Source organism: Propithecus coquereli, unplaced genomic scaffold (assembly GCF_000956105.1).
Source record: "Propithecus coquereli isolate 6110/MARCELLA unplaced genomic scaffold, Pcoq_1.0 Scaffold107, whole genome shotgun sequence".
Lineage (NCBI taxonomy): Eukaryota > Metazoa > Chordata > Mammalia > Primates > Indriidae > Propithecus > Propithecus coquereli.
The window spans coordinates 1,267,792-1,283,983 of NW_012134636.1; the positions used below are offsets into that span (position 1 = coordinate 1,267,792).

Here is a 16,192-nt window from a genome sequence, read left to right on the forward strand (position 1 = left end):
TTTCCTTCTCTTATTTTATCACCGTATTCCAAAAAAACGTATAGAAAGCAAAGAACATATCATATACTTTGCACCTCTCACGATACCCAGCACGAGTCTAAGTACAAGATGATCAATATTTGTTGTATGAATGCATAAATGAATGAGTAAATACATGCACCTCTGTGATTACTCTCAATATCTGCTCTTGTTCCTCAAAATTCTAGACTTTTGCAATTAAGAAGACAGCCTAAAATGAATATGGATATGGAATAAAAATAAAATGCTAAAGTCAACCGTTGCACTTCTATTTCAATTTTCCATTAGTTTGAAATGGAAATAGGAACTCTGAATAAATGCAGAACAGACCATTACATCTGCCAGCAAGATGAATTAGAGGCCAGGACACTGAGAATGCCTACAGATAAGATCACCAACACTGTCAGCGATCTTTGAGGTCATTGTGGAGAATAGGATAGGTGCCAAAAAGCTGGAGACTGGCAAATGCTCTGATTTTCAAAAGGGGAAGGAAGTTAAAGCTTGCCAGTTCCAGATTAGATAATGTGATGTCACTCTCAGGCAAGTTTCTTGAACAGATTTGTAAAGGGACACTTTTGAGTACCTAGGACAGGAAGCAATGTCTGTTTGGCACAAGCACGGGGTCACCAAAAACAGTCATGTTAAATTCATTTCATTTTCTTCTCTCTGACAAGGCTCCTAGCCTAGCAGATTAAAAAAATATAGCAGACATAATTTATATGGTACAAGAGGGGACAAGCAACAAAAAGGGCCAATTCGACCCTTAGGCAATATCAATAGAAGTACTACAGACAGAATAAAGGAGGTGATAGCAGTTTTCTTTCTTTGACCACATCTAGAGAATCACATTTAGAACTTAGTATAATACCACTCTTGAAGTAGGATATTGATAACATGATCTTTTGGAGGTCCTTTTGGCAAAATCTTTTTAAAAACAAAACTCTCACCCAGATTTCTGGCATCTGTTGAAAACTTTAAAGATCTGTCTGAGCCTACATTCCTAAATAAAAACAACTGGTTGAATCCAAGTAGTGACTGTCCATTTAGACAGGACATATGCTCTCAGGGCCACCATAATCATCATCCCTCCTCTACTGCCCCACTGAGGCGGTGGACCAGCTGCCACAAATCATCTCGCGTGGCCACCTTCACTCATTTACTCTATCTGCTGAGCACCTAAAGACATTGGAGTTTGCAACCCAGGATGCAGTAGATCCAAAGGACAGTGAAGATGCTAAGTAGCAGTGAACCATCTTATGCAAGCAAGTGCGGGCTATAATCAGAGGCTCCAAACACCCAATGACATGGGAAGTCATGGAGAAGAAGTACATGTCTTGTTCCATGAAATCCCAAGGGGAAGGAACTATAAAATCAATAGGTGGACGAGTGACATATTTAACACAACGTAAGAAAAAGCACAAGAATCAGAACTGTCCAAAGATATAATACGTGAGCTTGGGAGGTGGTGAGTTCCCCATCTGTAAAAATGTGCAAGCATACGGTTTACGGCTGCTTTGCAGGTATATAATCAAAGGAATTCAAGTATCTGATGTGGCTAGAGAAGGCAGGAGTCTAAAAATTTTTATAATAGAAAAAATATTCTTCTAAAACATTCCCTTTTGGTAAGCCAGTAAATACTTGAAAAAGAGATAAAAGACGATAAGTCAACTAAGAACTTAGCACCATTTTGAAAAATCAAAAGTTCCCTTCACAAAATTCACAATGTACAAAATCTGTCTAACTAGGTAGACTATTTGCACCAAACTAGCCAAATGATACCCAGGGGGCAAAGTAATTGGCCTGAGGCATTGTTTTTGGTGATTGGTCAAACGTTCCTCGGAGGCATGCAACAAAGGCGACCCGGATGAAAAGTGAGAGGAAACAATGGAACTTGATCAAGAGGCAGCCAGAACCCACCACAAACTGCCATCTGCTGCCGACATCAACCCTTCCAGGGGCAGCTTCAGGCAAACAATGTATCAGGGAACACTAGGCCTGGGAGAAAATCAGCCTTGTGACCTCGGGCAAGTCGTTTCATGTTACTGGGCCTCAGTTTCTCATCTCCGAAACTGAGCTCACGTGAACCCGTCTGTAGTAGGCCCAGAGTAGCGATACCTGGGAGGAAGCCGTAGACACTGTAGAGCCCTGTGCACACATCAATAATTACGATGATGATTCACAACAAACAGAATTCTAAAAGAAAATATTTCAGAGAGTTTTGGAGACAGCAGTATCCTGACCTAAATCTTGTGGGTGTCAACTCTAAAGAAATAAAATTAAACTCCTTTAATCACAATGCAGAGAAATTTAGAGTCTGGAAGAGACAAAATCATTTGAGCATGGTGATTGATGCATTCCTGATGAAATTCACGGTATTTGCTGATTAGTTGTTAAAATAAAGGTGAAAGGTAAAAAGTGAAAGAACTGGCCCATGTAATCAACGTTTAATTGGCCCTCGAGTAAAGTTCACCGGCCCGGTTGTAGCAATCCTTCCAAAATGAGATAGGCACATCTCCTACCAAGGCAACGCTTACAAAACCTGAACTGTCCAAAACTCAACAACCCCTTTTTTATCGTGGCATTTTTCACGGCAAAGTCAATTTTAACATAATAATGATAATCAGCCAAATTAATCTGATAAAACATAAACTCCCCAAAAAGAGTCCATTCAAAGACTAAAACAAGGCTTTTGTATTGAGCACTCAGGCGAATTCAAATTTCTGGGCTTCCTGCTAGATTTTCAGCAAGGTTAAGACATCACAAGTCACCGTTTAGTACACTCAACTGCAAACTGAGAGAAAGAGACCAGGGCAGAGGAGGGTTTTCTGCTCTTCTTGCCCTCGAGTCTACCCAAAGGTGACGAACATGCAGGATTTGACTAGCACTAAAAGGCAAAAGACTGCTGGTTAGGCCGGGGACAAAAACAGAGCCCTCCCGCTGTGGCTGGTGCCCTCCCAAAGTTCGCAGGCATGTGCAGTGTGTGCGGCAGCTGCGATGCCCAGCCTTCCCGCCGCTCCTGGGGAGGCCATCGGCTTCCTGGGTCGCTGAGTCTTCAGCTGCAGCGGCGCCTAGAAGCAGGTGTGGCACCCGCAGGTCACCCGAGCCCCAAATAGCCAGCTTGCTCAACCGTCCATGTGTAACCGCAGGGACAGGCCTCAACGTCCACTGAAGATGTGTTCTCTCTCTACTCTTTCTATGAGGAAAGAGCACGCCCTGTGTCGCAGCAAGGAGAACCACGACCAGAGAGAAAACAGACCCCGAGGCACAGCTTCCCTCAGGGCACATCCTCGGAGACAGGGCGAGCACGGCGGATGCAGCGCTGAGGCTTTCCTGGCAGAAGCGCAGCCCAGAACGTGTGTGCCTGGGAGAGCCCCCAGTCCGGCCTGAGGGGCACTCCCCCCGCCAGCAGTGGGCTGTGCAATGGTGTCCCTTTTCCTGGCTGGCTGAATTTAGGGAGCGGCTTCCGAAAGAAGCGTGCACCCGGTAGCGTCAAAGCTGGACCCGGCAGCCAGAGGCCATCGCACCCTCCCGCCGCTTCCCCTGGCAGCACGGAAGCCAGGCAGCGCCGACCAGCCGACCAGCCCGAACGGCACGCGGAGGTGCTGGCTTTGCATGCAAGCTGATGACCCCAAACGCTGGCGCACGGACAGACTGGGCTGCACACCGCGAGATAATACATTTTCCGCACCAAGCTCCCTCTTTATGCCTAAATGCCTGCATTAGTCTGGATCAATATGCCCCATAACAGTTAATCCACGACAAGCCAGGCCAGCCGGGAGACGCCGACAAAGAAGTACCGCCCAGGGAGGCTGCCTCCCTGCGCACATGCATGTGAATTCCAGCCCAGGGAAAGAGGCGGAGGCCGAATCACCACCACCAACAAAAACAGAAGGGGGGGAGGGGACAAAAAGCAGATCGTTAAACATATACACCAGTATTAAGGAGCCTGTACCGTGGCAGGAATGGGGTGGAGGCAGTGACTATCAAAATAGCCTTAGAGTGACATGTCACCGCCAAGATGATGGAGTACCCGCGACACTCCTGAAGTCGGGCGTAGGATCCTCCTCACACACCTGCAATGCAGAGATTGCTGCCCGTCCTATAATCCACACTCCCAGCCTAGCGCTATCTGCAGTTGAAACCAGTCCGGACTTGTGCGGCTGCCGCCGTTCCTCCTCACAATAAGATTGTTGATGCATAACAACATTTCATGATGGCAGGGAGGAAAACGGGGGAAAAGCCAGAGCGAGAGAAAAAGGAAAGGGGAGGAGAAGGGAAATTCTCCCAGCCAGCATCTCACCTTTTATTTGGGCTTCATATTCGGCAATGATCTCTTTGTCTTTCTTGAACTTAGTTTGAGATGACATCTTCCGTGGCCAAAGGAACTGACAGGCTGTTTGATTTATTTCTCCTTTTCTTCCTGAGTCCTCTCTCAAGCCCTGGTAATCACACGGCTCTGGTCGATTTCACAGGTTTAGGGGCTAATCTCTCTTTTGGCTGCAGAGCAGGGGTAAAATCCTTCTCCTTCTGGGAGGAAAATTCTCTTTACTCGCCAAGAAATGGCTCTAGTAGCTTGCCCTGGTCAGCTCCTCTTGCAAAAGAAGGATCACCCTAGGAGCACAGTAACCTGCCCCAGATTTTCAAGATTTTTCTTCCAAAAAAAAAAACAATAATAATAATAACCAAGAGCACTCACACACACATACACACACGCACTCACCCGTGCACACGTACACTCATCCAGACGCGCTTACACACAGTTGTGATGTGCACACATGCACCTACACACACGCACACACCCTCACTCACTCACAGCACACACACTCGATCACTCACACACACACATCCACGAGAGGCGCGGCGCCTCCTTGGTGGTGCAGCCAGCCCCTGGCTCGCTTTCGAAGGCTCTGCTGAGTCGATGGTCAGGTTGCCAAAGGGCCGGTCATCTCGCATCCTCCCTCCCTTCGGAGCCTCGGGTCTGGTGTCCGCGAGGATGAAAGCCAGAGAGCGGGATGGAAGTTTCCCTGCTGTAAACGCTTCAGCTCCGGTGAACCCAGGGCTGGACTGCTAGCCCTGCAGGGCCGGCTCAGCTCTCCCCCACCGCTCTCGTCACTAGACTCCGCCTCCCGGATTTTATAACAACTGACACATTGTAGCCTACAGGAGAGCAGAACTCACTGCAAGCAAAAAGGAGAAGAAATGCTCACAAAAGGGAAGGCAGCAGGAAAAAGAATTGGGCTGGGAAGGCCTGAGAGACTCCTGCAAACTCCAACCATTAGCCTTGGGTTAGGGATTTTTCTCCCCAAAACTAAAGATCCCCTTTTTTTGCACTGCGCAATTTAATTCAATCTCTCAAGTTAATGACTACACGACAGTATGTCACTCTGCCTGGAGAGTCTAGCAGAAGGCCTGACCCACGTAGAGAAAGGCATTAACATGTGTCGATCAATTACTTGGTGGCAGAGACAATGCCAGGAGTTTCAGGCACACAGCTTAGCAAAGCCATTGAGAACAGGCCCAGGCACACCGGCAGCAGACACTGGGGCGGTGGCTTGTTGAGCCTCAGTTTCCTAGCCAATAAAATGGGCTGTCTTTGAGGGCTCTTTCATTCATTCTTTCAACAGATATTTACTGATAGCTTACTGTACGTCTGGCACAGTTCTGGGCACAGGGATAAAGGAGTGATCAAAATAGGCACCCCCCGCCCCCCCAAAAATCCCTGCCCTTCCGGAGCTCCTGAGTTCCGCATCACACAACACCATTCATGCCAATATTCTTGGTAAAAGCGGCCCTGGAGCAGTATGCATTGTGAATGGTGCCCGCTGGAGTTGTGTGAGGGAAGAGGCCCTGGGAGAGAAAGATAAAAAATAAGCATAATGAGTAAATTACGTAATATTGTAAAAAATGATAAGTGCTATGGGGAAAAAATATTGCAGGGTAGGGGACATCAGGAATGAGGCGAGCTCTTAGGAGGATCAAATAAGAATGCAAAGCTACGCTTAGCACGGTGCCCAACACCAAGTAAGCACTCGACGAATGGTAGCAATTATTGTGACCCCACCATATCCCTCAGCCACCTAACAGCATAGGTATAAGCGTCCCTCTTTCGCAGAGGAAGGAGTGGGGGCTGGGATGGGAAGTGACTTACTCGAGGTCACCAGCACCCCAACCCAGGCTGACACCAGACTCTGCTCCAAGGCCCCTGCAGTCTACGAGGGAGAGCAAACCCATTGCACGTGTGCTTAAGGTAGAATAAGATTCGTTGTCTAAAAATGGGCTCAAACACTAGAGGGTCGCTGACTGCTGCAATTTCACATGCTGAGATTGTCACTAACATGTATTGGTCGTTGAGCAGCCCCTGAGAGAAATTTTCACAAATTTCTCAAAATAAGTATAGTCTTTCAGGTGCCTTTTTCTGAGTATGTAATACATGATTTGATTTGGACTCAGAAAGGAACAGGCTATCCATGCCAGTCCATCGAGACTCCCTAGAAGGGCAGTAGCTGTCATGGGTGTCCCATGCAGGCATGGCAAGGGGAGGGAGGTGGCGCGGGATATCCCCGTGGAGCACGCAGCGTGCGCGCAGGCCACAGGTGGAAAAGCGCAGGGAGAGTCCAGCTGGGGAATCACGGGGCTTATTATAGCTTCGTGCTCAGAGACTGGAGGTCACAGAGTTCAGGAGGAGATGCCAGCAGCCCGCAGCCCCACCCTCATCCTTCCCCCCACCGCCAGCCACGCTCAGGCCCTCTGCTGTTCCCCTTCTGACTAGTTTAAAACAGCAAAAGCCTCATGTGTTACCTGAGACAGGTATGCTCCGAGATCAGCATCCCTGCCTCAAGCCTAGATTCTGCGAGATTACGGGAATCTGACAGACCGGATTCCTTCCTGGCTCTGCCACGAGCCTTGAGCTCCTGAGAGCTTGAGCAAGCGACTTAGCCTGCTTGCGTGCCCACTGGTGGCAAGAACTCAGTAAATGTCAGCTATTGGCGCCATCATTAAAATTTAAAACCCACAAATAGGAGACCCATGCGTAGGGCGCTGAGCCACGGAAATGTCACAAAAAGCCACATGAAACCGCAGCCGAGTGTGGTAAAGAACTGTGTGCTGGAGGCCGGCAAGAGACGGACCCTGGAGTAAGACGGTCAGTGATTTACGTGCTCGCTGCCTGCACCCCAGCTGTGGGGGCCCAGGTAGCTTCCTGCCTTCTCTGCCGCTCAGCTTCCTCGTCTGTCAAACAATGGGGACCCCACCCACTGTATAGGACCCAGGGTGACCGTGGAGTTAAAGTGCCCGGTGTAGACCAGAAGTCCCACGGATGTAACTTCTTTGTTAGGGCCCAGCCAAGCTGGCCTAGGACTGGCGCTCAGGCTCCACAAATCCCTGGCTTGGGAGCAGGAAGAGAGAAAAGAAGAAAAAGGGAAGAAGAGTAAAAGCGTTGAGCCTCCTGCAAATCCATCACCACGCACAGTGAACACGCGTCATCCCGAATCTATCGCCAAGAAGGGGCGGTGTGACCCGGGCAAGCCCCCGGCACCACGGCCTCAACCTCTCCCTTCTAATCCCCCTGCAGCCCACCCAGCCCTCCAGCTGCCCTTCTGTGACAGCCCCCTCTGCGTGGCCACTTCTTCCTCGCTGCGTGAGAACCAGCTGCCATTCTGGCGTTTCCCCTTCACATGGTAGTAACACAAACCAGATTCCTCCCCAAGTGAATGTGGCATGGGGGGGCTCTACCATGTGATTTGACCTGTGCCACCCCCCACCAAGGTTCAGAATACCCCCTGGAAGGGTATATTCCATTTCCCTGGGCCTCAATTCCTGAATTCTTTTAGATATTCCTGAATTACACTAATAGCTAATATTTATCAAGTTCTCTCTCCATATAGGCAAGGGGCCAAGCACACTATGTAGATTATATCACGAATTTCTTGCTACAACCCAATGGTCAGGTGCTATAATCATCTTTGTTTTAAAGCTGGGGAAACAGAGGCACAGGGCAGTGAAGCAATTTGCCCAAGACCACACGACTAGCTAGTAAGTGAATTGCTTCAAGCTCAAGTCTGACCTATATCAGAGCGGGAGAACTTAACCAGTACAGGATTCTATCCCAGAGGCATCATCATAGGAATAATTGCTGTCAAGTATTAACATATTTTTTCAGTCCTTATAATTACATTTGTTTCAATACAGCCTTCGACCCGAAGTTTTCCATTAGAAAAAAAAGAATTTGGGGTTAAAAATATAAGGAAAACATGTCACAAATGGCCATTGGTGAGGCTTAAATTACAATAACAACTGAACAATGCAAAACCCACTGAACTGGTTTCTTTTCCTGGTAGGAAAAAAAAGCCTCCACTTGAAGGGAGAGTGACCAGAACAGTTTCTGGTTTAAGGCAATCTTACTCTTCTGGTCAAATAGGAACACCTCCCCCCTCCCCAAGATGACTCATTTTGCAACATTCTCCCGGTTGCTACCAACTAATGCATCCTTAGCCAGCTCAGACTGTCCCTCAATCTCTGCTCTGCAAAGCGAAAGCAACAACAGAACTCAGCTTTGTAAGTGCCAGAATTTGATACAATTAACAGCGATGATGATAGCATGGCTGCGTGTATATATTGCTTTATACTTTGTGAGGCTCTTTCATAGCATTTGTCTTACTGGGTCTCACAATAACCCTGGGGGAGGTAAGTAGGGCTGTTTTTAATCCCTCTTTTACTGGTAAAGAAATGAGTGGATAAGCAGAGGCTTTGATGGGAGAATTATTTTATAACCTTGAGTTTAAGGATGGCCTTTCTAACTGTGTCGCAAAACCCATAAGCCAGAAAAGCTGATAAATTCGACTCCGTAACAATATCTTTGAAATTCTGCCTGACAAAAGCAAAGTCAAAGACATATGGCAAAATGAGAAACAATATTGGGAACACTCATCGTAGGCCAGGGACTAATTTCTCTAAAATACAATTCAAACAAATCCTTGTACATGAATGTTCATAGGACCACTATCCGCAGTAGCCAGATGTCTGCGGTGGAGTGAATAAACAAAACAGGGTCTATCCACAGCCTGGAGTATTATTTGCCCGTAAAAAGGAGTGAAATATTAATACTAATATTAATATTTCAGAGCTTACTGTAGCTTGCTACAGTATGGAAGAACTTCAAAAACATTATGCTAAGTAAAAGAAGGATACAAAAAGTCACGTATGAGTCCGTTTGTATGCAATATCCAGAGCAGATACGCCCATAGAGACAGAACGCAGACGAGTGGTCTCCAGGGACTAGGGAGAGTGGGGCACAGGGAGTGGCTGCTTAGTAAGGTGTACGAGGTCTCTTTGATGATGATAAAACATTTTGGAACTAGATAAAGATGATGGTCGCACAACATGGTGAATAGACTAAATGCCACTGAGTTGTGCACTTTAAAATGGTTAATTTTATGTTATGTGAATTTGACCTCAATAAAAAATAAATACTAAAAAAAATGGTCCTTCAAATCCATGAGAAAAATGCCAGCAGCCCAGTAGAGAAATCAGTAAAGGACATGAACAACACTTCACAGAAGGGGAAATATATATGAAATGTTAATCAACTTCCCTCATAATCAACATACATAAGGCATAGCTGGATCCAGGGACTCTAATAACATCAACGGGACACTGTGTGTCTTTCTCCAGCTCTGCATTCTGCCATCCTGGTTTGGTGGCAGGCTCTGCCGTAAGATAGACAAGGTGGCCCCCAGCAGCTCCAAGCTTACATTCTCCCAGCTTGGCGATCCCAGCAAGGAAAGCAAAGTCTTTCCCAGGGGTTCCAGCAAAAGTCTCAGGAATGGTCACCTGGCCCAGGCTTAGGCACAGGGATATCCCCGAACCAATCGCCGCGGCCAGGAATGTTCCGCTAGCCAGGCCTGAAGAGTGGGCTTGCCACTGGAGCTATAGGATAGGGTCAGTCCCAAGCAATCCACATGGCCCTGAGAGGTGGGGAGGGTTCCCAAAGGAAAATCAGGGTGCAATTCCAGAAGGAGGAATCAATGTGTGTCTACTGTGAAAACGCCATGGGAAAGAAGGAAGTGGAATTCACAAGAGACACCATGGAAAATGTCATAATTGCAGCTTGATATCAACCAACTTTGATGTTTATAAAGCACCTTCTCATCTATTATCTTGATCCTGACACAGCTCGTTGAGATAAGTTATATTGTTCCCATTTCACAGACGAGGAAATGAAGGCACAGGGAGGCTGACTGACTTCCCAGCATCCCATGGCTAATAAACAGGAAAGCCGGGCAAGAAATCAGGACACGTGACCCTGCATCTGGTGTTCATTCCCCTACCCGCGCAGGCGCCAGACTTCGCTAAAACTCACAGGCCTTGCACGTGCTCTGCTTACTGGTCCCACTTCCTTAGGAAAAGGCGGGAAATCAGCCTCTTAGCCATCAGGACCTGTCGCTAAGTTGCTGGGCTGTACTGCAGAAGTCCTCTGGCTTTCCAAGAAAAGCATTCCCATAACTCAGCCCAGCTGTCCCTTTGTCCATCCAAGGACTGGGCAGCTTCAGTGACGGTAATTCACAGCCGAGCCTTAGAATCCTAATTCTAGAAGAACAGAAGGAAGGACTTGAAAACACCCAAGCCCTTGATTCCATTGCCAGCAGTTTGCTCACTTCCAACGATGCCAGCATTCGGACCATGGCCTCCGCCAGGTTTGAGGGAACACTTATCCCACTCAGCAAGACCTCAGCAAGACGAACGCTGCCAACCATTCTCCCCGTCCCTCACTCACTGAGCTCCCCCGTTAGTCCTCTCTGTTCAGATCGGCCTGCTCACAGAAGCCTGCGTGCCGCCCCGTGCAGGAGACCTGTGGTTTGCAGCTACCTGGGAGAGTCTGTCTAACGCCAGCGTGGACAGGTGGCTGGCCTTTTGGACGTGCACTGAAACCCTGTCCTCCAGTCTGGCTTAGAGCTTACATTTCCAGAAGCAGTATAGCAAGGACAGATTCTGGAAATGCGTTTAAAGCCTGGCTCTGCCACTGACTAGCTGTGTGACCTTGGGCAAGTTGTTGGCTGGCACCTAGTAAATGTCATGTAAGTATCTGTTAAATAAACACGAAATCCCCATCTGTGTATCTCCGTTACCCACTTCTCCCTGGTTCAGAACTTGAAACAGGAAGAAAAGAGTGTTATATATTGACCCTATGAAAGTTCACCACAAAAGAAATCACACCTTTTTAAGGTTTTCTTTGTAATTCTAAGGCATGGGGGTATGCAATGGACTGAATGCTTTTGTCCCCTCTGAAATTCATATGTTGGAGCCCGTACCTTCAATGTGGTATTTGGAATTGGGCCTGTGAGAAGTAATTAGGGTTAGATGAGGTCATGGTGGTGGGGCCCTCGTGATGGGATTAGTGTCCTTATAAGATAGATGCCGGAGAGCTCACCCTTTCCCTCACTCCCTCTCTCCCTCTCTCTCACTCACAGTGAGAACGCAGCCATCTGCGAGCCAGGGAGGGCACCCTCACCAGAACCTGACCGTGCTGGCCCCTGATCTCAGACTTCCAGCCTCCAGAACTGTGAGTAAATAAATTGCTGGTGTTTAAGCCACCCAGTCTATGGCATTTTGTTACAGCAGCCTGAGCTAAGACACTTAGATTAGGAAGCCTGGAGAACGGATGTTTCAAAAAAGTTATAATAATGGAAAAATAGAAGGGTACAGGGAAAGAAAGTAGCTACACCAAAGGATGTGAATAGAAGGTTTTTATGAATTCATTTACTCGCTCATTGAACAAAATATAACTTGAGAACTTAGCGCGGGCTGGGCATTGAGCTACACACAATCGTGACGCAGACAGCCAGAGTCCCTACTGTCATGAAGACCTTGGTGTAATGGAGGAAGCAAGTAAACAAACAAGCAAGTATGATTCGACGCAAGGTAGAAGTGCGGGTTCCACGGGGTCCTGTAAGGGCCTCAGCCTAGACGTGGAGGGACAGAGACGGCTTCTTGAAGGGGAATTTCTAAGTTGAGCCTAGAAAGACAAAGAGCTGGGGACAGCAAGTCCATGGCAGAGGGAGGGAACCGTGTGAGCCTGGAGCCCAGGGTGGTGAGTGGGAGAGAGGACGCCGGACAGACGTGGCCCGAGTGCGAAGAGCCTCCTAGGCCATGTTAACTAGTTCGAAGTCTTGCCTGGGTTCAGCCAGGAGCCCCTGAAGGGGACTGGCCCCGTCAGATGTGCCTGTGAGGAAAGGTGACTCCAGCGGCAGTGTGGAAATCGGAGTAGAGCAGGCAAGACAAGGAGCTAGAAAACAGTTTGAGAGACAAAGGTGGCTTGGACAAGGTGATGCCACGGACCGTCGTACTGAGCAGACTGGGGACTTCACAAACACTGCCTGTCTGTCCCCTTGAATCGGGAACGTGATACGCTGGGCGCTGTCACTGCCCCAGTATTGTCAGATGAGGCACCGTCTCCTGAAGAGCCTCATCAGGAATCCTGCTTCCCTCTGGGGTGAGCCGCTGCCCCTTTCTCTGTGATTCCAGGGCGCCCCGGCTTCTCCCACCTGGACAGCGTCGGTAGCTCCCTCCTGGTCCCGCTGCCTCCACTCTCGCCTCCCTCCTACCCACGATCCGCCAGAGCCAGAGTGAGCTTTCAGCACGTGAATTAGATCCCAGCCTTCCCCTTCCCTGGGGACCATCCTGCGACAGCTCCCACCACTTAGAACTGGAGGCACGCTCTTCCCCATGACTTCGTGGGGTCGGGCCGCCTCGCTCCTGGCCCCATCTCACCCTTCCCTCCCTCTTGCTCCCTGCTCCGAGTCGCACTGGCCTTCCATTTCTAGGAGGCTCCAAGCACTTGCTGTCACTCAGATCCTACCCGGATCTCAGAGAGACCCACCCAGACCGTTGCCCCGTTGCATTGTGTTCATAGCACGTCGCAAGTTATCTCATGTATGCACGTGAGATATACATACTTGTTCGTTCGCTTAATAACTGTTTCCGGACTCTCCACGTCAATGTGTCTAAGGGGATTACCTGCAACGGTGAAAACTTTCCATATCTGCACTGTCCAGTGCAATCACTGCTAGTCACGTGTGGCCATCGGGCACTTGAAATGTGGCAAGTGTGACTGCAGAATTGAATGTTTTGTCTGACTTCATTTTAATGAGTTTAAATTTAAATGTAAATAGCCACAGGGTCATTGTTATTGGTTATTGTTAGGCAGAACCACTCTAGAATATATGCTCTAAGAAGACAGGGGCCGTGTCTGTCACTGTGCCTGACATAGTAGGTGCTCAATAAATATTCCTTGAGTGAGTGAACAAAAATATGAACAAGCAAATGACATCTCTTGGCTCTGCCCCCCACTCTCACTGGAAGCCCTGAGGCCTCCCTCCATCCTGCCACCAGGGTTTGTTTGCCACACTGACCTTAGGCATTTGGTAGAAACACCAGGTGCCAGGGCAGCAGAGTCTGTTACTCCCTCCACTGCACTCCATTTGGAGCCCAACACCCCCTGTGAGAACGTGGGACAGTAATGAGGCCTTACCAGGCCCCAGTAAATGCTGCAGCTGTTTCCTATACAGTCATTTGGGCTTTATGGAATGTGGAAGTGGCTCGGCCTGTAAATCCATGCGAATCACTTGATTTGTCTATTCCTCCTCCTCCTCCTTTGTCTAATGTTGGAAGGCACAGGGAGGGAGGACCCAGTCAGTGTCAGGTCAAGAGGCTGAATTCAATTACAGTGTTATTTGGACCCAATCTCTTTTAGGAAATAAAATCAGCATCAGGCTGAATAATATATTTTTTGCAAGTTAGAGTCGTCCCTCCTGGGCTCTGTTGAAGCAGAGAGATAATTCAGAACAGACATTGAGTCTGGTCTTACTTCTATCCAGCAAGGATTTAGGACATCTGCGTTATCCCGTGGCAATAGGCAAAGTTATACTTCCCCCTGTAATAGCCCCAAATGGTGATTGAGAAAGGTATAGCTCCCAAGGCCTCTGGAAAGCACCTTGTTAATTGTGGTGGGATTGGATGGAAAAAGAGCACACAGACACTTCGAGATATTAATAAATATGGGTCAAAAAGCAGAGACAATGATTAAGAGATGAGAGCAACTTCACAAAAGTGACTCACGTTGAGCTTCCTAGAGAATTAACATCATGCCCCATGGAACGGACCCTGTCAAGGGTCGTTCTCAGGGCTGTGAAGGAAACTCCTGGGCCTACTCTGAGAGGCTCAGTTGTGCTCTTATCACAGAGGGACAATAAGTGTGACTACTGTATTTTATAGGGCACATCTCTGTGACCTGCCACTCATGTGGTATGAGATGCTTCAGGGAAAAAAAAAAAAACTCTTTCTCCAGAGTTTAGAAATTGTCCTTTACCTGGGGTAGCCTTTGTGTTACAGCAGGTGACGGGGCATCTCCCCATATGCTGTCTGCACAACGGTCAGCTCCTGCGTATCAGGTGCTCTAACAATTATAACAGTAGAAATAGAAGTTGCCATTTAAGAAGGCCCAACAGTTGCCATCTTCTATGCAGTCACATTATCCCAGTGAGTCCTCACAACAGCTCTAAGAAAGCTATAACTGACCGCATTTTACATATTATAAAGGGGGAGGGGAATTCAGAGAAGTGAAGTCATCCTCCATGCTGGAGAGACCCGTGCAGAAGGAACTCAGGGTGACTCTGACCAACAGGACGCAAAGAACTGAATCCTGCCAGCAGCCGCGTGTGTCAGCTTAGAAGTAGATCTGCTGTGGACTGAACTGTGGCCCCTCAAAATTCACATGTTGAAGCCCTAACCCCCAACGTGATGATATTTGGAGATGGGGCCTTTGGGAGGTAATGAGTGTTAGATGAGGTCATAAGGGTGGGGGTACTTATAAGAAGAGACCAGAAGCTGGGCGCGGTGGCTCATGCCTGTCCTAGGACTTTGGGAGGCCAAGGCGAGAGGATCACTTGAGCTCAAGAGTCCAAGACCAGCCTGAGCAAGAGCGAGACCCCATCTCTACAACAAATAGAAAAATTAGCCAGGTGTGGTGGATACACATGTGGTCCCAGCTACTCAGGAGGCTGAGGCAGGAGGATCGCTTGAGCCCAGGAGCTTGAGGTTGCTGTGAGCTATGATGATGCCACTGCACTGTAGCCTGGGTGACAGAGCAAGACCCTGTCTCACAAAGAAAAAAAAAGAGACCAGAGAGCTCAATCTCTCTCTTTCTCTTCCTCTCTCGTTGCCCTGTGAGGACACATCAAGAAGGCAATTGTCTATAAGCCGGGAAGGCACCCTCACAGGAACTCAACCATACTGGCACTTTGGTCTCTAAATTCAGACTGAGGGCCTCTAAAGTTGTGACAAAATAAATGTCCGTTGTTTAAGCCACCCAGTCTGTGGTATTTTGTTATAGCAGCCTGGGGAGACTAAGACAGTTAAGTCTTTATATGAGACCCCAGCACAGCACACCAGCCAACACATGGATTGCACCCTTGTAAGACACCCTAAAGCAGAGGTGTCCAGATAAGCCAAACCTCGATCCCTAACCCACGGAAACTCTGAGATAGTGAATGTGTGTTTTTTTAAACTGCTCAGTTTTGTTACACAGCAGTTAATAACTGATGCAGTCATACAACCCTTAAGAGCCTCAGCTCTGCATCTAAATCAGGTCCTCCTGGCCCCAGAACCCACTCGTTTTCTCACTACATCATACTACATTTCATCTTTTCTTTCTTTCCTTTCCTCCAAAAGTTCCCACACAGGTGCCTTTTGCTCCCTGAAACAGTCTGACACTGTCCCTTTGCCTGCTTCCCTGTCTACCGGGGATAAGAACAGAACCACGCACACTCCAGGAGGCAGCACCACAGAATGGAAAGAGGGCACAATTTGGAGTTAGGTGAATTGGATGAAAAGTTCAGCATTGTCATCACACACCAAGTGTGTGACCTTGGGCAAATCACTTCCCCAATCTGAGTCCTCACGGGTCATATCTTGAAAGGTCATTCCTTGTAAGATGACAGAAAGCCTTTATGTGGAGGGCTGTACTCTGGAGATGATTGTGGATAAAGTCCCTTACCCTCCTCTTTTCGCCTAACAAATCCCATCTCAAGGCAAGAAGAGTCAATAGGCAATTTCCAAGGTGGGCCAAAGTCAGGCCTGCCAGTCTGGAGTCCACTAACAGACGCAGTGCTCCCCAGCGCTG

The 16,192-nt window shown here is 48.2% G+C and overlaps 1 protein-coding gene across 2 annotated transcripts in view; it reads right to left on the reverse strand.

The window, feature by feature from the left end:
• The window catches only part of SRGAP3 (SLIT-ROBO Rho GTPase activating protein 3), a 242,111-nt gene extending 236,988 nt beyond the window's left edge, over positions 1–5,123 (reverse strand). For both annotated transcript variants that reach the window (XM_012646635.1, XM_012646627.1), the window contains exon 1: positions 4,319–5,123. In XM_012646635.1, the coding sequence (XP_012502089.1) occupies positions 4,319–4,385 (67 nt within the window). In that variant the 5' untranslated portion in view covers positions 4,386–5,123. The remainder of the gene's footprint in view (positions 1–4,318) is intronic.
• Positions 5,124–16,192: the final 11,069 nt, after the last annotated feature.